General features: G+C 45.8%; 1 protein-coding gene across 1 annotated transcript in view; it reads right to left on the bottom strand.

Annotated features, from left to right (window-relative positions):
• AGTPBP1 (ATP/GTP binding carboxypeptidase 1) overlaps positions 1-11,637 on the bottom strand; it is a 134,981-nt gene extending 123,344 nt beyond the window's left edge. Inside the window, exons 1-2 of the mRNA XM_066604106.1 lie at positions 11,503-11,637; positions 2,341-2,407 (exon numbers count right to left, since the gene is read on the bottom strand). Of these exons, the coding sequence (XP_066460203.1) occupies positions 2,341-2,372 (32 nt within the window). The 5' untranslated portion in view covers positions 2,373-2,407; positions 11,503-11,637. The remainder of the gene's footprint in view (positions 1-2,340; positions 2,408-11,502) is intronic.
• Positions 11,638-22,439: the final 10,802 nt, after the last annotated feature.

Genomic DNA, 22,439 nt, shown 5'->3' with positions numbered 1-22,439 from the left:
GTAGACATCTTTTGATTGACACGAGTCATCTAGCCAGAGATGGCAGACATCTCTTGATTGACACTAGTCATCTAGTCAGTGATAGTAGCCATCTATTGATTGACATGAGTCATCTAGTCAGTGATAGTAGACATCTATTGATTGACACAAGTCATCTAGTCAGTGATAGTAGACATCTTTTAATTGACACGAGTCATCTAGTCAGTGATAGTAGACATCTATTGATTGACACAAGTCATCTAGTCAGTGATAGTAGACATCTTTTAATTGACACGAGTCATCTAGTCAGTGATAGTAGACATCTATCGATTGACACGTGTCATCTAGTCAGTGATAATAGACATCTATTGATTGACACTAGTCATCTAGTCAGTGATAGTAGACATCTATTGATTGACACGAGTCATCTAGTCAGTGATAGTAGACATCTTTTAATTGACACGATTCATCTAGTCAGTGATAGTAGACATCTATCGATTGACACGTGTCATCTAGTCAGTGATAGTAGACATCTATTGATTGACACTAGTCATCTAGTCAGTGATAGTAGACATCTTTTGATTGACACGAGTCATCTAGTCAGTGATAGTAGACATCTTTTGATTGATACGAGTCATCTAGTCAGGGTTTCTCGACATTTGGCTCTTATGGCATGCCGGTTTGTCATACACATCAGTATTTCATTGAAACTTAATGTGAATTCCTATGCTCAGCAAGAGCTTCTTTTTCTCCACAAGCATAATATCATTGGACTCAACTATTGCCGTCATCATTAGCAGGCAGCTCAGTATATGTTCACATGGAATCATATAAGAAACAATATTTATCACCTGCATGTGTTCAAGTGACTGGTAGTTTAAGGATAGGAACATAAGCAAGTAAATAAGAAGGGAAGACTAAGTAACCCTGGCAAGGCACCGCATGTACGATGTACCTCTACTGACATCACATTCTATACACATCAGCCAAAGATGTACAAAACAGTTACAACTAAACGCAAAGAAATAATATTCCACATAATGGGACAAAAAAAAGGTGAAGTAACGCATAGACCAAGATTGTAGAGTGCTCATAGAGCCAGTGTATTGCTTTATCTTTTCTATCCAATTACTGCCCCTTTTCTGCAAATGTGCTGCTGAACTGTCTGCTTCTAGATACGAATGTGCTGGTTGTTTTATACAGAGAAGTGGACTCCATCTGGCATCCCAATCCTGATGAAATGGCAAATTGCTGGTGGATTTGCATTGCAGCTGGTGGCCTAATAAATACCCCCAGGTCAGCCATCTTCAAAATACTAACGATAACCTGTCCGTCCGTGCATGAGTGAGGGACTTGCATGCTCCGCCCCTGGTCACATGATGGTGACGTCATCAAAGGTCCTTCATCCCCAGTGAGGGAGTTACATGTGCCCCTGATCACGTCGTGTACGCACATGGCTGCTGTCCGGCTAGGTGTTAACATTCCATAGCAACTGAGGCCGCAGGGGGTTTGTAGTCTACCCGTAATCTGCACAAGGATGCAGGACCTTTAATGACGTCACCACCATGCGATCAGGGGCGGAGTATGGCGGCGACGTCTTCACAGGTTCTTCCTCCCCAGTGCTGTGCTGCTTCTGATCCCTGTTGCATGGGATGAACAACGTATGTAGGAGTGCTGTGTGTGTGACGTGCATGTAGCAGAGCTGTGTGGCGCATTGCTCCACTAGAAATATTGGTACTATAATTTCCTAATAATTACTAGTTATATACCTATTAGACCAGGCTCACAGACGTAGGATAACTGCATAACAGACGTTTGATACACGGTAACTTGCAGGCAATCAATTATATTGCCCTACACAGTCCCGCTCACATTAGTGTGTCGGAATTGCGTAATATGCGAGCGCAAAGACAACTGCAGCACAGTCTATTTTGCTGCGTATAACTGCACAACAGAGCCCACAGTTCCCTTTGGACGCGTATATACACGTGCCCAAACGCAATTACGTGCAACAGCACAGGAAATATTACCAAATAAAAAAAACTGCACAACACAGGCGGTCTGCGCAGCATCTTGCGCTTACGGCTGTGTGAGCCCGGCCAGAGGATGCCTGTCAGTTTTGTACTGACAGCTGGTGTCAAACTGTACAAACTGTCAGCATTACAGAATCCGAAGGCACTGAGCATCCTGACTAGTAAGAGAGCAAGGTGTACAGGTCATTGGACACCAATGGAGGACTAAGCGGGGGCAGGACCACAGGTAAAGCAATATCTCTGCAGCTTTATGAAACAAGTTAGATTATAAAATGACTTGTTATCACCTTATATAGCATATAACTTCCCCTTTAAGATGTCAACTTACCATTTTTCTGTAGGCACTTTCACTTTAATCATCTTGAAGTCTTATTTTCATTCCACCATTTCAATCCCTGAAAACAATATAAAGAAGGAAAAATAATTTGTGAAATACATGTTCTGCAATCAGAATTTGCACACTTAGCATAATCTTGCACTGCTCATATAATCTGCGCAGTAACTTCTGTACCTGCTCCTTACACTAAAAAGGTCTTCTCATTCATACCCATCAACAAGTCAACCGGCTGGAGCGGCAGCCTCCCAACTCAGCTCTCTCCACAGTAGGACAAAAGTATTGTTACGCCCCATCCCCTTGACCAAGTACCTCCTTCAGTCGTTCTCCAGCCAAAAACTGCACAGATCAAAAGGAAGATTAACCCCTGAATTCTCTGCAGAACTTCTACAGGAACACGCAGAAAGTTCTATAACGACTTGACACGATGATCTCCAGTTTAGTTTTAGTATTCATTTCTAGGTTTAGCTTTCCATTCACAAGCTAAAAGTCTTTCTGCAACCACTTGGCAGAGGTTGATGCACATGAATGTATTAACCCCTTCACCCTCCATGATGGTAAGTGCGCTGTCCCCACACCAAGTGTACATTGATATCTAAGGAAAACGTGTCTGAAAACTGTATTGCTAAAAATGGGTTGCTCAAAAAGTTTTCTATTGACACAGAAGCCCCATGTGAGAAGGATTGTAGAATGGTTGGTTCGGTCTATAAAAGGTCTAGAATTTGCAGAGGCATCCCCCAATCTACACAGGTGAAGGCAGAGTCTGAACAGGCTATTACAGAGAGTTCAGCCACCATGTGGGAGTTAGCTCAAACGTGTCTCTAGAGGAGAAATATTGAAAAGAATGCATGTAGTAATGAATGTGAAGGCAAACTAGAGCGCGGTATTATCAGTGTAGTTTCCTGTTAAACTGAGGTAGTTGCTCGTAGCAACCAAATGTCTGTTGGGACTACAGATAGTAAAATTGCAAAAATAAGAAAACTGCTTCTCTTATGACAGCAGATGTAGTTAATGAAGATCTTGTGGTGCAAAATGAAAAAAGAAAGTTCAGGAAGAACCTGTCATGAGGTGTGCGGTTATGGATGCTCTTGTGAGGAAAGGGTTACTAATAGAAGAGGAAACAGGAAGACTCCAGAGGGAAAGAGGATGCTCTCAAGGAAGCACCTCAGTTGAAACAGAAAGTGTGATTGGCTCAAAGGAGAATGAGTACCTCAGAAGATTAGGTAAAGCAGAAGCTGATCACAGGTTGTTGCTGGAAGAGCAAACCGCTCACTGTGAACAAGACTTGGAAGAAATGATAAGTGAGAAAAAGAAATATGAAGGATATATTTCAAAAGCCCACAAAGAGATACAAGACCTCAGAAATGTAGCCAAAGCCGCTCGCAGATTATGTCTGGAAGCACAAGCTGCGCAGTGTGAGTGGGACTTTAAGAAAAGGCAGGTGAGAGTCCAAGAGATAGAGATGACATATTGCAAGTTAGAAGATTCTACAGATTCACGTAATCAAATTGCAGAGTTGAAAATACAGCTTTCTAAAAAAAAATGGTGAACTGGAGTCTCGGTTAAAGGGGTTGTCCCGCGGCAGCAAGTGGGTCTATACACTTCTGTATGGCCATATTAATGCACTTTGTAATGTACATCGTGTATTAATTATGAGCCATACAGAAGTTATAAAAAGTTTTTCACTTACCTGTTCCGTTGCTGGCGTCCCCGTCTCCATGGTTGCCGTCTAATTTTCGCCGTCTAATGGCCAAATTAGATGCGCTTGCGCAGTCCGGGCCTTCTGCTGTTCTCTATGGGGCTCCGTGTAGCTCCGCCCCGTCACGTGCCGATTCCAGCCAATCAGGAGGCTGGAATCGGCAATGGACCGCACAGAAGAGCTGCGGTCCACGGAGGGAGCAGACCCCGGCGGCCATCTTCAACCGGTAAGTATAGAAGTCACCGGAGCGCGGGGATTCAGGTAAGCGCTGTGCTGTTTTTTTTTAAGTCCCTGCATCGGGGTTGTCTCGCGCCGAACGGGGGGGGGGGGGTTGAAAAAAAACAAAAAACAGTTTCGGCGCGGGACAACCCCTTTAAGTGAACTCCAAGAAAACCTGGAAACGGCGAAAGATGCTTACAGCCAGGCGGAGTAGCAAACAAAGGTCTTGGAAGATATACTGGACTTCAAAGAAGCCCAAGAAGAACTCCATGAACAAAAGGTGACCCAGTTGAAGAAAAGCTTGGATGAGGGAGCTAAAGTATATGAAACCCAGATCCAGGAGCTGATTGAACAGCTAGAGCAAACTGAAAAGGTGAAAGATACCTTGGAAAAGGGCAAACAGGCTTTGGAAAGTGAGTGTACTGGGATGACCAATGAGGTGAAGGTCCTATTGGAAGACAAGCATGAGTCTGAATGCAAGAGAAAAGGGGTAGAGACTCAGCTTCAAGAGCTAAAATTAAAAATCACTGAAGGTGACAGAGTCCAGGCAGAGCTGTCTGAGAAGGTGAACCGACTGCAGGTGGAATTAGAAAATCAGATTGAAGATTCGCAGAAACTGTTGCAAGAAGAAATTAGTCAGAAGCCTGACCTTAGCGCACAACTGAAGAGAATGGAAGCTGAGAGAAATGTGTTCTTCAAGTAGTTAGAGGTAGATGCAGAAACTAAGAAAAACCTGTTAAAGCAGATTTCAATACTTCAGAACATGGCTGCAGATACGTCAAAGACAGTGGACGAGAAAAGGGGTAGGTTGGGGGGGGGTAAGACATGGGGCAAGGTAGTTCACAGAAGGGCCTGCAGAGGGTGTAAGTGGCTAATCAGCTGTAGACAGGCATTCAGTACCTGTGGGTATGGCAGGAAGAAAGGAGGATAAATATATCAGCCTGTGACATCCCGTGTACAAGCGCAGTGTCAGAGGCAGGCTAGACATAACGGAGAGCCAGGAGAGGTGAGTGCACAATTATTGGTTTGGGGTTTTTTTTAACACACAGGGAGCAGGAATTTAGAAAAAATGTAATTTGTACAACCCCTTTCGACTGCTTTCACGCGGCTGAGATAATCTCGCACGAATATGAACTGCATTCTTTTTAATGGGGTCATATACATGCAGGGAAGAAAAATAAACAAGTCGCTCATCGCGTCATGGGAAAAAAATTGCAGAATGTCCCATCTTTGGGCGTTCCCTCTGAATACCTCTCCCATTATTTTCATTGGGTGTCGGGGGGCAACGCACGGTGTGCGAGGTACATGCTGTTGCGATGCGAGGCTTACTACTAAAACCAACGGGAAACATTTGCCAATCTTCAAATGTGGCTTTCGATAGCTACTCCCCTGAAGTGATGGGAGGCATCCCCGAGTGCAATATCGGGCCGAAAACATACAAGACCCCATTCACATCTGCGGCAGATCCAGAACAAAAGGCTGGAGAAGACAGTGCAGCATGGTGCGCTATTCATTCTGTGAAAGACCGGAAGCCGGACAGACCACAAATTTTACACACACACACACACACGGAATAAAGTATTTGATCCCTTGCTGATCTTGTAAGTTTGCCCGCTGTCAAAGACATGAACAGTCTATAATTTGTTGGGTAGGTTAATTTTAACAATGAGAGATAGAATATATAAAAAAAATCCAGAAAATCACATTGTCTAAATTATATATATTTATATGCATTTTGCACAGAGAAATAAGTATTTGATCCCCTACCAACCATTAAGAGTTCAGGCTCCTCCAGACCAGTTAGACGCTCCTAATCAACTCGCCACCTACATTAAAGACAGCTGTCTTAAATGGTCACCTGTATAAAAGACTCCTGTCCACAGACTCAATCAGTCAGACTCTAACCTCTACAACATGGACAAGACCAAAGAGCTTTCTAAGGGCTTAGTCACACGGGCGCAGAAGAAAGAACATGTGACCGGCTTCATTGCCGGTCATGTGTTCTGTCTTCGGCGCTGCGGGGAGTCGTCCATCCTGAAGTGCGGCCGTCTTCTTCCTGCAGTAAGGGCTCAGTCACACGGGCGCATCGGCGCCCGTGTGACTAAGCCCTAAGGATGTCAGGGACAAGATCATAGACCTGCACAAGGCTGGAATGGGCTACAAAACCATAAGTAAGACGCTGGGTGAGAAGGAGACAACTCTTGGTGCAATAGTAAGAAAATGGAAGACATGCAAAAAGACTGTTAATCGGCATCGATCTAGGGCTCCATGCAAAATCTCACCTCGTGGGGTATCCTGGATCATAAGGAAGGTGAGAGATGAGCCTAAAACTACACGGGGGGAACTTGTTAATCATCTCAAGGCAGCTGGGACCACAGTCACCAAGAAATCTATTGGTAACAGATTATGCCGTAATGGATTAAAGTCCTGCAGTGCCCGCAAGGTCCCCCTGCTCAGGAAGGCACATGTGCAGCCCGTCTGAAGATGATTCTGAGAGTGATTGAGAGAAGGTGCTGTGGTCAGATGAGACAAAAATTGAGCTCTTTGGCATTAACTCAACTTGCCATGTTTGGAGGAAGAGAAATGCTGCCTATGACCCAAAGAACACCGGGTATTAGTGTACCTTGACGCCACCGGAAGCTAGGGGGTTTGACAAAAGGAACACCTCTGTCACACCCCTAGCTCCCGATTGGCTGCACACACAGCACAGCAGAGCAGCGTGCCGTGATTTCTGTCAGGGATGGAGGGTTAGGGTGAGGGGTAAGTGTAACAGTTAGCCTTAGGCCGCCTGCAGACGGGTGGAAATTCTGCAGCGGGATTTCCCGCGGAATTTCCGCCCTTGGAAGCTGCCATAGGATTGCGTTTGCTCCTATGGCAGCTTCCAAGGGCGGAAATTCTAGGACGCAATCCTAGGCAGACTGCCGCGTTTGGAGGAAGAGAAATGCTGCCTATGACCCAAAGAACACCGGGTATTAGTGTACCTTGACGCCACCGGAAGCTAGGGGGTTTGACAAAAGGAACACCTCTGTCACACCCCTAGCTCCCGATTGGCTGCACACACAGCACAGCAGAGCAGCGTGCCGTGATTTCTGTCAGGGATGGAGGGTTAGGGTGAGGGGTAAGTGTAACAGTTAGCCTTAGGCCGCCTGCAGAAGGGTGGAAATTCTGCAGCGGGATTTCCCGCGGAATTTCCGCCCTTGGAAGCTGCCATAGGATTGCGTTTGCTAACGCAATCCTATGGCAGCTTCCAAGGGCGGAAATTCTAGGACGCAATCCTAGGCAGACTGCCGCGGCTTGTCCGCGCGAAATCTCGCGCGGCAAACAAACCGACGCATGTTCTAATCGAGCCCCGCACAGAAACGTCACTCACTGGCTGCCGGCTCCGCTCTGCGCATGCGCTGGCTGCCCGACAGCTGGCACATGAAAGAACCGGAGCTGTGGGGCACGGGTGAGTACGCGCTGCTCTCTGTAGGGGCTCGGGTTGGGTCCCGCGGCGAGAATTCTCGCAGCCGGATCCAACCCGGCAGTCTGCAGGCGGCTTTACACTTATAATCTAAGACTGTTACACTTGCCCCTTACCCTAACCCTCGATCCCTGCCACAAATAGCCGCATGGTGCCTTTACCCTGCCAGACCGCTCATCCGCTGACAGCTTCCGCTTCCAATTGCCGCTTTCAGTGTTCCCCGGAGGCTGCTCTCCAACTGCCGACCACGCTGCAGTCAGTTTTCGGTACAAGCAGTTCTGGGCGCATATTATTATATTCCACAACAATTCTGCTTGATTCGCAACCTGATTGGTTATTTGGGTTGACTGGTTCACAGTGATTGGTTGCTTGGGTTGGCTAGTTCACAGTGATTGGTTGCTTGGGTTGGCTAGTTCACAGTGATTGGTTGCTTGGGTTGGGTAGAGCAGAAGTGTTGTGGAATATAAAAATATGCATCCTAGGTGCTCACCTCCCCGCTCCCGCGTTGACTATTCCCCGGATGCTGCTGTCGGACATTAATGTGCCGTCCTCCACTGCTGACTGAATCTCTGCTGCTCGTCACAGCGACGCTGCAGTGACTGAAGCGTTTCCCCTGCCATGCTGTGGGGTTTGCGGGTGTCTGCCAGGCAAACAGTTCCTGGGGGCGTGATGGGGCTGCATAACCAGCCTACAGGGTGTTGGGGGTGTGTACGGCATGTCAAAGTGGCTGTATCCTGTCGCCACTCACACTTCTGGTGGCATCAAGATACACTAATACCAGAACACCGTCCCCACTGTCAAGCATGGAGGTGGAAGCATTATGTTTTGGGGTGTTTCTCTGCTAAGTGCACAGGACTACTTTACCGCATCAATGGGAGAATGGATGGAGCCATGTACCGTAAAATCCTGAGTGACAACCTCCTTCCCTCCACCAGGACATTAAAAATGGGTCGTGGCTGGGTCTTCCAGCATGACAATGACCCAAAACATACAGCCAAGGCAACAAAGGAGTGGCTCAAAAAGAAGAACATTAACCCTTTGCAATCCAATTTTGGATTCAAGGTTTCCTGGGGGGGGGGGCGCTTTCTCTTTCTGTTATTGTACAATGGCGCCATCTGATGGCTAGAGCCAGTACTGCGGTATGGGACATGCTGGAGAGGCCAGTAATCTACAGTAAGAATACCCTGCTGGACGTCTTCCGACATTGGAGCTGTACAGCCTCCAATGAAAAAGTCTTTAGACGTCAGACAGTGGATTGAAAAGGGTTAAAGAGTCATGGAGTGGCCTAGCCAGTCTCCAGACCTTCATCCCATAGAAAACCTATAGAGGGAGCTGAAGATCAGAGTTGTCAAGCGACAGCCACGAAATCTTAAAGGGGTTGTCCCGCGGCAGCAAGTGGGGTTATACACTTCTGTATGGCCATATTAATGCACTTTGTAATGTACATTGTGCATTAATTATGAGCCATACAGAAGTTATAAGAAGTTTTTCACTTACCTGTTCCGTTGCTAGCGTCCTCGTTTCCATGGAGCCGACTAATTTTCGCCGTCTAATGGCCAAATTAGCCGCGCTTGCGCAGTCCGGGTCTTCTTCTTTCCTCAATGGAGCCGCTCGTGCTGGATGCCGGCTCCTTATAGCTCCGCCCCGTCACGTGCCGATTCCAGCCAATCAGGAGGCTGGAATCGGCAATGGACCGCACAGAAGCCCTGGGGTGAAGATCCCGGCGGCCATCTTCAGCAGGTAAGTAAGAAGTCACCGGAGCGCGGGGATTCAGGTAAGCACTCTCCGGTGTTCTTTTTTAACCCCTGCATCGGGGGGGGGGGGGGGGGTTTGAAAAAAAAAAACCCGTTTCGGCGCGGGACAACCCCTTTAATGGTTTAGAGATGATCTGCAAAGGAGAGTGGACCAAAATTCCTTCTGACTTGTGCGCAAACCTCATCATCAACTACAAAAAACGTCTGACTGCTGTGCGGCAACAAGGGTTTTGCCACCAACTATTAAGTCTTGTTTGCCAGAGGGGTCACATACTTATTTCTGTGCAAAATGCAAATAAATATATAAAATTTAGACAATGTGATTTTCTGGATTTTTTTGGAAATTCTATCTCTCACTGTTAATTAACCTACCCCAAAAATTATAGACTGTTCATGTCTGGCGAGCGCGAGACCGTGCTGTGAATCACTGCCCACTTTCGAGCTCGCCAACATGCATTTACCTGCGGATGTGAGACGTTTCTGTTTCAAAACCGCCTTGCATCACTTCGGGGAAGAAGCGATACTCTGCCGCGGCTGACTGATCGCGGAGTTCCTCCCATTGTTTTCAATGGGAGACCTTGCATCACATTGCGTGTGCCCAATACAGGGTGCGATTCTGCCGCCGGCCTCGTAGGAAACAATGGGCGCTGCGACACAGAGCACGAAGAAAGACAGAACTCGCAACACACAAATCTTGTGCGATTTTTTTTTTTTTTTCTTTTTCGCCCGTGTGAAGCCGGCCTCACTTGAGCGAGTTTGCGTGCGCAATACGGCAAGAACAGAACCCACTGATTTCAATGGGTTAATTCTCATTACAATTTTTAGCGCACAAAAAAAAAACCGCAGCACGCTCTATTTTTGTGCACAAAAGTCCCTTAGAAGTCTATGAGGGGTGCGCAACTGCGCACTTAATACCTGCGCAATACGGGAAAAAGAACCCATCTGGAACTCATTGCCTTTAAAATCACGGTGCGAGTGTGTCCGGCGCCCATGTGAACTAGGCCTGTGAGCGCAAAAAGTACAGTAAAACGCACACGCGCGCAAAAGCTACCGTTCACGTTGCGCTTACACATACGTTCCTGTGAAGGAGCCCTAAGGCCGGATTGACATGACCGTATTTGCGCGTGCCAACGCAGTGAACAGAAAGTATTGATTTTTATGGAATTGTTTACAAGCGCATATTTTGCGTGCGCAATTCCGATGCACAACCAAATACGCAGCATGTTCTATTGTTCTCAGCGTATGTGCAGGGACATAGATCATATGTAGCCAATAACACCCATTGGCCAGGTCACCGGCTGGGACTGTGGGGGCAGGGTTTGGGGTTTTTTTAGCACAAAAGCGCGACGCCCGCGTGACTCAGACCTACGGTTAGGTTCACTCACGGACGGACACGCTACGGATTTTCCGGCGTACAACCTGCAGCGTTTTGATCCCAGTTAATGAATGAGTTTTAATGATTTTTTGTCTACACCGAGCGGAAAAAATATCCGCTGCGTAATTGTGCTTGCGGAGCGAATTTTAATGTCGCGGACAAGCAGCGTAGAAGCGACTTTTTCTGCAAAGGCCAAATCCCCAGGGGTTTCCGCTCGGGGTATTGCATTAAGGCCAGTTTCGGAGGCGACCCCCAGTAATAGGGCACAGGCAGGGGTCCCACTAAGCGGACACCCCGTCACTGGACGGATCAGCGCGAAGGACTTTGGCGCACAGCGCAGGACTGGTGCCTCTAATATATGTGGTGCCCTAAATTGTCCACTGTCACCTTGACTCCTGCTGCCCCCTGCTGGCCCGGGCACAGGGCAGCCTGATCTCCCCAGAGGGCACAGCAGTGGCCGGCCAGAGTGACATCACCCACAGCCATGACAGAGGCCGCTCCAGCACACACATCACCCAGCAGCACACAGACGCCTCCCGTCTCCATGACAACACCCGGCGGCCGGGCCCGTCACCCCCCGCAGTATAGAGGCCGGCAGGTGCGGCCACTGCAGACCTCCCCGATCGCTGCCGCAGCGCCTCGTCACCTGACAGTTGCCACCGCCGCTCCAGCCTGTCACTTCCCCGGACGGCCACAAGCGCACACACCTCTGGAGTAGCAGAATGAACCGGAGGAGGAGGCAGGTCGCGGCTGTTAGGAGCTGACGGTAGGGAAGTGGGCGTGGCCAGGACTCACACACCTACTGCACAGGGGGCGGAGTCGCCGTTCACACGAGACTACGATGCCTGTGCCAAGGTGGGCGGGGTTACGCACAGTAGGCGGGGTTACAGCGTGTTATGGGCGTGTCTTTTTGCTGAAATGAATAATTGGTGTTTAGAACAGAGTGTAGTGGTGATCTGCATTCTGCACCAGGATACGGAGAGCTGTCTTATTTACAGGGTGACATTCTTCCATAAAGCAGCCTGAAGTTGGTTCCTTATTCACAATAAACCATTCTTTTTTTGTTTTTCCTTGTGCATTACCAACGAGAACTTATTTGTAGTAAATAATGAATTATATTGCAGGGAGTTGCCCCAATGGCATATAAAAATAAAAATGGGCGCTAATGTGGGCAAACAGAAATGTGATTCACAGGGTTAAATGATCTAAGGCTGTCAACACAACTTCTTACTGATTTAAATAAATAAAGTGTTTTCAAAGGGTTAAATGAGTTTAGGGCCCTGATCTAACACTGCCAACACATACAGGGTGATGCCCCATAACAAATATAATTGAGTTCAGCTTGGCCCAAAGCGGTTCTGGGAATAAAAGCTGGCATCAAAGTGGGCATATCATCATTTTTTAATGATTGGAATAAGTAAATGGTGTTTTTAAAGGGTTAAATATGTTGGGGACATTGCTCTCACACAGAGGGCAATGCCTTACATGTAGAGCAGCCAGGTCTAGCCTGACCCGAAGTGGGTCTGGGCATGAAATCTGGCATCAAAGTGGGCAGACCACAACTATTTACTGATTTAAATAAGTAACTGTTGTTTTCAAAGGGTTAAATGGGTTTGGGCCACTGATCTAACACTGTCAGCGTACAGAGGGCGATGCTGCGTATCAAATGCAGCCTGGTCCTAAGTAGTTTTGGCTTGAAAGTTGGCATCAAAATGGGCAAAAGTCATAATTTATTAATTTCAAAAAGTAATGAATGTTTTTGAAGGGTTGAAGGGGTTTGGTCTGCCTATCTAACACTGCCAACACACTGAGGGTGATGCTGCACAAACAATTGTGTCTAGTCTGGCCCAAAGTGGTCCTTTTCAGTCAATTGGAAAAAAACAGGGTACAGGCTCTTAGAGAATTACAAGGCATCAGGGGAATAGCTCAACCTCTCTGTTTTATAGTAACCAGCATAGGTAGATGCATTTTGGGGCTATGGCACCCCTACCTCAGTGTTTGCTGGGGACACACTGTAGCAGAACTAGAGATGAGCGAGTATACTCGCTAAGGCACATTACTCGAGCGAGTAGTGCCTTAGCCGAGTATCTCCCCACTCGTCTCTAAAGATTCGGTGGCCGGCGCCGGTGACAGGTGAGTTGCGGTGGGGAGTGGGGGGGAGCGGGGGGAGAGATCTCCCCTCCGTTCCTCCCCGCTCTCCCCCACCGCTCCCCACCCCCCACCGGCCTCCGAATCTTTAGAGACGAGCGGGGAGATACTCGGCTAAGGCACTACTCGCTCATCTCTAATCAGAACATGACAAGAATAAAATCAGCGGAATGGGAAAGAGGGCATTTTTTACAGATACAAAAATCAGGGTGCAATTTCACATGAAATAAGTATTCCAATATTATTTGTGCAGTCGTGACCAACTCTTGGATACTCTGTAGACCAGTCCTCTCCAGGCTTCTCTATGGCTACTTTCAATTGCCTGATGTCCATTCTTGTGTCCTTCTTGATGGTCTCCAGCCAACATGTGTCTCATCTTCCCAGTTTCCTTTTACCACTGACCAATCCAAGTAGGACACCTCTTGGTTCATACAGTCCAGGACAGCTTTGTTGGTGACCCTAGCTGTCCGGGAGGATTCCTAGAAGTTTTCTCCAACACCACAGCTCTAAAGCGCCAATTTATCTTCTGTCTGCTATCCTCAATGTCCATGTCTTCCAGCCATATGTTGCAATCAGGAAGACTATGGCTGTGATTAACCTTCGTTTGATGGTGATTGAGACATCCTTGCACTTCTATATTGGGTCCATGCTCACCTTAGTCATATACCCCAGTGCTAATCACGGCTTTATCTAATCTGTCAAGCTGTCACTGTGATCGATGAGGGATCCAAGGAATAGAAAACTATTAACCACTTCGATTTCCTTGTTGTTTACCTTCATGTGGCCTTCCTTGTTAGCAGCGGTCATGATTTTTGTCTTCTTGATGTCCAGGTGAAGTCACATCTTCTCACTTTCTTCGTTTAGCTTCAGAATCAGTGTCCTCAGATCCTTCACTGTCTCTGCTATCAGAGTCGTATCGTCTGCATATCTTAGATTGGTGATGGTTCTTCCACCTATTTTCAACCCAATATTCTGATCATTTAAGTACAGCTGCCTCAGGATCACTTCCGCATAGAGGTTGAAAAGAAAAGGAGAGAGGGTACATCCTTGTCTTGTGCCCTTTTTGATCTTGAACCATTCTGTATCCCCATATCTGGTTCTCACTGCGGCTTCTTGATTGCGGTAGAGGGACCTAATCAACGTGATCAGGTGTGCTGGTACTCCTACCTCCCTCAGTGCTTCCCAAAGCTTATCATGCTCGGCACAGTAGAAAGCCTTGGTGTAATCAATGAAGTACAGGTAAAGCTTCTTCTGATACTCTATTGTCTTTTCCATGATCCCCCCAGGTTTGCAATCTGGTCACAGGTCCCTCTACCCATGCGGAATCCAGCTTGAACATCAGTAAGGTCTAGGTCAAGGATATTGCCCAAGAGATCCTGAATGATTTTCAGAAGCACCTTACTGGTGTGGAGAATGAGAGCGATTGTTCTATAGCTTCCACAGTCCTTGTCATCTACCTTTCTTTGGCAGTGAAATGAAAACTGATCTTTCTAATCCTTTGGCCATGTCAGCTTTTCCGATCCTTTTCCCATAGTCGTCTCAAAGTTTTGGGAGGGTGGCAACACATGACACACCAACAGTGCGGGTCATATGGCTAAGTGTTATGGGTTGGGAAAGACCTGGTGACCTACCCCGTAAAACCTTCACCATGAAACTCTAAGGATCAGAATCAACATGCTTTAAATATGGTGCCCTACAGTGGGCCCCCCGGGCTGAACAGCATCAATAACCCTATCAAGGAAGAGCAAAGGAGAACCCGAAGTAGTCAGAACAATGGGGATGACGCAAGAGGGGAAAACCTGCAAGGGAGACCAACTACCGCTGTAGTCCATGGTGAAAAGAGTCATCTGAGCTGCAAAGAATGGTATACCATTGGAACATGGAACATGAGAGGGATGAACATTGGAAAGCTGGACATGATCAAAAGAGAAATGGAAAGAACGAGTGTGGATCTAACCGTCAGTGAAGTGGATTTGGAAATTTCAGCTCAGATGACTATACCATTTATTACTTGGGAAAAGAGACAGAAAAGAGAGAAAAGGGGTTGCCAATGTGGCAAACAAAAAAAAAATTGCAAGGTGCACAGAGACCCCCAAATACATAAATGATAGGGTCATGTCCATCCGCATCAGAGGAAAACCTCTGAATGTGACCGTCGTCCAAGTCTATGCACCAACACCAGATGCATAAGAGCAGGACATTGAGGACTTTTATGCCCAGATCCAAAATGTATTCCACAGAACCCCAAGAAAGGACATTATCTACATAATGGGTGATTTCAATGCCAAAGTCGGAGAAGGAGGGGATGCAAGAGTGGTCAGCAAACATGGAATTTAGCCTCAGCCTCATCACAATTTTTAATCCCTCACATTCCACCATCTGGAAAATTCTCAAAAAACACTGGCCAATCCTTCTACAGGACCCACACTTGGTAGGTGTCATCCCACCCGAGCCACATATCATCTCTCAGAAGGTAAAATCACTTTAGAACAGTCTAGCACTGAACAGACTGAACAGCCAAGAGTTATTCCCAGATATGGTTGGTTGTTTTAGATGCAACAAGAAGAACTGTAGAATTTTTTTTTAGTTAGACTATGGACAAAAAAAATTAAAGGGGTTGTCCCGCACCGAAACGTTTTTTGTTTTTTTTTCAACAGCCCCCCCCGTTCGGCGCGAGACAAACCCGATGCAGGGGTTAAAAAAGAAAACCGAACAGTGCTTACCTGAATCCCCACGCTCCGGTGACTTCTTACTTACCTGGTGAAGATGGCCGCCGGGATCTTCTCCCTCGGTGGACCGCAGGGCTTCTGTGCGGTCCATTGCCGATTCCAGCCTCCTCATTGGCTGGAATCGGCACGTGACAGGGCGGAGCTACCAGGAGCCGCTCTCCGGCACGAGCGGCCCCATTCAGAAAAGAAGAAGACTGGATTGCGCAAGCGCGTCTAATCCGGCGATTAGACGCTGAAAATTAGACGGCACCATGGAGACGAGGACGCTAGCAACGGAACAGGTAAGTGAATAACTTCTGATAACTTCTGTATGGCTCATAATTAATGCACAATGTACATTACAAAGTGCATTAATATGGCCATATAGAAGTGTATAACCCCACTTGCTTTCGCGGGACAACCCCTTTAAATAAAGTGGTTCATTAATTGTTCCTCAGACTTTGTAGTTTATATGCTCCAGTGCTCCTGCTGTCTTCAGTACGTAGGGCGGACCACACAGAATGTAAGATGCAGAATTAATAAACATGGATTTAATACTGTCAACGATTTCCTGAAACATAGTGTTTCCAGACATGCAACACTTAAAGGGGTTGTCCCGCGGCAGCAAGTGGGGTTATACACTTCTGTATGGCCATATTAATGCACTTTGTAATATACATCGTGCATTAAATATGAGCCATACAGAAGTTATTCACTTACCTGCTCCGTTGCTGGCGTCCTCCTGATTGGCTGGAATCGGCACCCGTCATGGGGCGGAGCTACACGATGACGCGTACAAGGGGGCGGAGCCAGAACGCCGCTGCTGCCGAGCCGAAGGGAAAAGACCCATCTGCGCAAGCGCGTCTAATCGGGCGATTAGACGCTGAAATTAGACGGCACCATGGAGACGAGGAAGCCAGCAACGGAGCAGGTAAGTGAATAACTTCTGTATGGCTCATATTTAATGCACGATGTACATTACAAAGTGCATTAATATGGCCATACAGAAGTGTATACCCCCACTTGCTATCGCGGGACAACCCCTTTAAACACAACTGTATCTCCTATGCTTTTTCTAAGGTAACACGGGAAGAGATTGCAGCAGATATCTCTGATAGATTCAGCATTCTCAAAAAACAAAGATGTATTGGAAATGTAAACTCAAATCTCCCTCTCCTATAGGTCTAAACGAGGCACTTGAGAACATATGAGTAAACAACATGTATTCATTTTATATCCTTTTCTGTTTTATGTGCATCAATTCATTTTAATCATTTTATAGCTTCATATTCTATAATATGTTATAATATGTATATGCCATAATAGTTTGGTTATGTGGGTATAGCTTTCCTATAACCATGTGAGGCTGCTGAGCTTTCCCTTCCCTTTGCTTCTTCTCACAGCACCACCCGCTTCACCATCTACTTACTCTCCATGGGGCGCAAGAAAAACAGAAGCACCCAGGCATCGCTGCGGGAGCCCAATGGCAGCAGTTTCCAGCTATTTTTTGGCACTCCACCGCCTGGAGATAATTTCAGCACTGCATTCAAGATGACTGACAGCTCCCTGTCTTCCACCTGAGCTCCGTTTCCGTGCGATTTCCCGCCAGAGAGAGAGCCCAAAGAGGTCTTGCCTCAGCAGTCTCTATACCTAGTTGGGCCCTCCATGAGTACCTTAAAGCTCTCCCCAGTAAAGAGGATTTGGAGTAAGGGGGAAACAGACTAGAACAGACTTTTAGACCTGAACTGGAGATTTTTAAAGGGAAACTGCAGCATTTGGGTCACCAGGTGGAGACCGTTGAAAACACACAGGAACAATTACACACCCATCTAGATGAACACCAAAAGGTTATCCATGCTAATTCTGCCCAGATTTACCACCTCTTGCACACCTTAATGATATAGACAGTCCTAAGCAGAGGAACAACCCTTGGATACAGGGGATGCCTAAATTTGTAGGCTCATCTGAATTGAAGCAATTTGCCATTAACCCCTTTAATAATTTGCTGGGAGATTTTTCTTCTTTCCCTGTCGAGATGGACCACATACACAAGGCTCTTGATCCTCGCTCTGAAGACGCAGCATGACCATCGGATATTGTATACCGGGTCCATTCTTACAAAAAGAGGAAACCTATTTTACGAGCCGCGCGGCAAAAAGGCCACATTGAGATAGAAGGCTATATAATTCAGATTCTCAGTGATTTATCATGCAGAACCCTACATCTCCACAGAACGATGCTCCCATTTCTCACACTGTTAAAGGAAAAGGACATCCCATACCGATGGGGCTTCCTATTTCAACTTATTGCTACCAAAGCTGGGATGTTGATGATCTTCAGAGATTTGGGAGATTTACCTAGGTTCCTATGGACATTTGAACTTTCTATGATGTCCCTCCCGGACTGACCTTCTATCCCCATGCTGGTGTACATCCCGAGTGAGAAAAGTGGAGGGAGGTGTCTACATTCTGCCCCGGATCCCAGAACCATACCAACACCTGTTTCAAAGATTCTCTTTGAAACCTGGGGTTTTCTATATATGATTATTCCTTGTTTGATAACAGAGTTTCCTCTTATACCCAACTGGGGCTCCCATGCGATGGGAAGCACTCAAATGCTTGTATGTCAATTAAATATTACATTTCTCTTTTAGGTCACGCAAAGCATAGCTTTTCAATTAGAAGCATTTTAGATGTCTTGTTTATTGCTGTTAAGGCGCCCCCTGCTGTTCTTTTGATTGCTCCTCAGAACATTGATTTCATATGTTCAGTATTGGTAAGAAGAATCAGCTTCCGATGTGCTGGTCTACCCAATAGCAGAAATCATTCTACTGCCTGTGTAAAGGTGGGTCCAAATGATGGGACTGAGCTACTGGGCATGTGTATCCACTGGTACTGGGACACCATGGGCGCCAAAACAAGTATGTAAGAGCAATAAAGAGACACAATAGAAGTATGCCACTTCAAAATTTGTTATGCTTTGTGTGATCTTACCGGAAAATATAATATTTAATCATAGCACAACCACTTTATTAACAAAGAAGGTAAAGCTGAACAATTCATGAAATTCTTGTTGTAGCCAGTCATCTATTGACGAGCTCCCCTGAGGACAGGTCATCAATAGAAAAAAAATCAAAAAAGTCCCTACAACCCCTTTAATTATAGTGTAATGTAGAATAGCAACAAAAGCAACACTAGTGAATTGGAGTCTATTACAAATATATGCTGCCAGCTGTCTTGGCGTATGGCAGGTTGCAAAGATAAAAGTACATAAACCTATGAAGAAACAATCCTCTGAAGTAACAAATCCTTCTTGTCAAATCAGTACGAAATTTGTCCATTCAAGTAACATATACTTACAAATATTAGATTGGAGGCAATTTGTAATTACTTATTCATCATCAATTACAAAATACTCCTCTAACATGATGTTCCAAAATTACCAAGTATGCAATTTCTTGAATCCATAATACAATCTATCCATGGATTTTGTACAGATTTCATTGCTTGTGCATACAGGTTTGTTAAACCACATTACCCTGCTGTATACTAGTTGCTGATTTAGGGCACAGAACCTAAGTTAACCCTTTGCAATCCAATTTTGGATTCAGGGTTTCCTAGGGGGCTTTCTCCTTCTGCCAATATACAATGGCACCATCTGCTGGCTAGAGCCAGTACTGCAGTATTGGATATGCTGGCGAGGCCCCCGACAACAGAGTGGCCAGTAATATAGTGTAAGAATACCCTGCCGGATGTCTTCCGACATCGGAGCTGTACAGCCTTTAATCAAAATGTCTTTAGACGTCAGACAGTGGATTGGAAAGGGTTAAAAATCCACAGTTGATCCATGACATACGTGTGCGCATGGTCTTATGGTATGTTCATGGATGTACACTACTACAAATTTGTGTAGTATAGTTTACAGTTTCTGAAAAAGGGCAACACAGACATCTTACGCCCTTTTCACATCAAGTGAATGATACAGACCTTGCAGTACCATTTCAGGCTGATGCGTAGTTCTGGCCTTGTTCTGGCTGACAGATGAGCGAAAGGAGTCCTAGGCATTAGACCTCCATCAACCCAATATTGATGACCCATGCAGAGGATAAATCATCAATACTATACACTCAGAAAACTTCTAAAGGGTACATTTACACACAGAGGAAATGTTGCGGATTTTCTGCAGTGGAGAACCCGTGACAAAATCCATTGCATTTCCATATCAAAAACCGAGTCAAAATCCGCATAGTTGGTGTGGATTTTGACTTGGATTCAGCTATGAACCCGCAGCTGCGCATTATACTCCTCTTACCTCTGAATACTGAGCACTGCCATCACCGCTCAAGTGATGCAGAAGTGGCCTGCCTGCCACCACGGAAAGCTTGTGGCACTCAGTAGTGGTTGCTGGGTGATGGTCTTAGTGCTGGCAGCGCTCACTATTCGGAGATGAGAAGAGCGCTATGTGCAGGCTGAAATCAGCGGTGGATTCGCAGCTAAATCCAAGTCCAATTCCAATTTTGACACGGAAATGCAGCGGATTTTGCAGTGGATTTTCCACTACGAAAAATCCACATAGTTTCTGCTAGATGTGAATGTACCCTTAAACTGCATTCTCACGTGGTACTTGTATAGTGCTCCTATGGCGTTCTTTATGTGCATGCAAACTGGATAAGACTTCCAATATCAGCTGGCTCACTGACTTTGATGCTGTTCTGGGCTGTGCTAGACTAATCCAGGCACTGGCGGCCTTTCCTGGTCACACAGCCCTTGTGCTCCTGTCTTGCTGCGGGGTACACGCAGTGGCTGGATTACACCACCACACTCTACAGACCCGGGATCTCTTTCTGCTCTCAGGAATACACTGCTATCCCTTTCTGTTCAGGCTGGAACTCCTTTCCCGAAGAACAGCCTCTGCAATTACACTTCTGTTAGTTACATGTGGACAGTCCTTTGGCTCTACAATGTCAGCCAGTGTCCATATGTAGCATAACAGGCATATAGAATTACAATGCAATAATAATCAGTCAGCCATCATATATGCAATGTATGGAGGAAAGACATACCAGGGAAATGAGAAACATATTAGTGGCACTAAAGAAGTTTTCCCAGGAAGAATCTAGCCCCTGATTTGCAATGCTTTTTTATTATTGAATTTGTATCAATGATACAAACAATAAACAACATACCAATGGCCTGTATGATCAAAAACGTAACAAACTAACAGCATATAGAGAGAACCTGTTGATAAACATTGGTAGAATCAACCAAAATTTAAAGAATAGCCTCACTTATAAGATATATATATATATATATATATACATATATATATACATATATATATATATATATATATATATATATATATATATATATATATATATATATATAAATGTTTAAATGTACAGAATAGGTGATAAAACATATTGCAAAAATACATAGAATCACCTATTCTGTACATTTAAAAAAATAGCATTATACATATTGTTTAATGTTTTATCACCTATTCTGTACATTTTTTTGTAGAAAACCCCTATTCAGCTATGCAGCAGGGAGAAGATGTTGCAGAGTATGCCAAAAACACCCCAGCTCAGGGCATGTGATGCAGGGGCAAACCACGGGGTTGACTTATTCCTAACTCCCCAGACCCTGTACTCATTGCAAGATGGAGCCTACATCACACCCAGACATGGTCTTGCACATCCAATACACACATCGCTGCCACCACTGACCATGTTACTACAAGGCACGTCAACCACTTAGGTTCTGCTCACTGACTGGATATGGAGCCTTCCTGCTTTCCAGCAGCCCGAGTGGCCACCCTTCTACCGTGTGCTCAATCAAAACTGAAAAACTTTTTATAATAAATATTTGAAAGCCTCACAAACCTCAGCTAATGCAATCTCCTTTTCTAAAACATCTCTATGGTCTGATCTCACTTTGTGGTTCATTAAGTCTTAAGCTAATTTTTCAGAACAGTTTTTACTAGAATTAAGATTCTCATAAAATTGTTCACAAGTATTAACAATATGGAAAAGATTCTGGCTGAGAAACGCTATTTAGACTGAGAAGCTTGCCCAGCACTGCAAGGGAACAGTGCTAACTACTAGAGATGAGCGAGTATACTCGCTAAAGGCGGGGGAGCGGTGAGTAGCGGCTGTCAGCAGGAGGGAGCGGCGGGGGGGGAGGGGAGAGGGAGAGAGAGATCTCCCCTCCATTCCGCCCCGCTCTCCCCCGCAGCTCCGTGCCCGCTGCCGGCACCCGAACCTGCAGTCTCGAGCGGGGAGATACTCGCTAAAGGCAATGCTCGCTCGAGCAATTGCCTTTAGCGAGTATACTCGCTCATCTATACTAACTACCAACACATTGCATTAGGGACCTTCTAGAGACCAAATTAGTGAACCCGATTTGTACCCCCATTGACTTTAATGAGAAGCAGGATCGGGGCTTCCCAATTCCAGATTTTTGAAGAATTAGGCTGATCACTCCCGACTTGATTATTAATTATTTCAATAATCACTCATCACTACTTGCGACTTTCCTTGTTTCTACACTGCCATCACCACTTTCCTGGGAAAAGGGTGAGGCTTATTTTGGAGGGGTGTAGCCACCGTGGACTAACAGATTTATATGTAATGTGCACCAGAAACTGGCGTCAATTATATCAGAAATCTATGCTAGCTTTTAGCTGGCAAAGACTTCTGTGTCAGCACACAGAGGACCTAATATAT

The sequence above is a fragment of the Eleutherodactylus coqui genome, chromosome 5 (genome assembly GCF_035609145.1).
Source record: "Eleutherodactylus coqui strain aEleCoq1 chromosome 5, aEleCoq1.hap1, whole genome shotgun sequence".
Lineage (NCBI taxonomy): Eukaryota > Metazoa > Chordata > Amphibia > Anura > Eleutherodactylidae > Eleutherodactylus > Eleutherodactylus coqui.
Note: the sequence above shows the minus strand (reverse complement) of the source record. Positions and strands in the feature narration are given on the sequence as shown.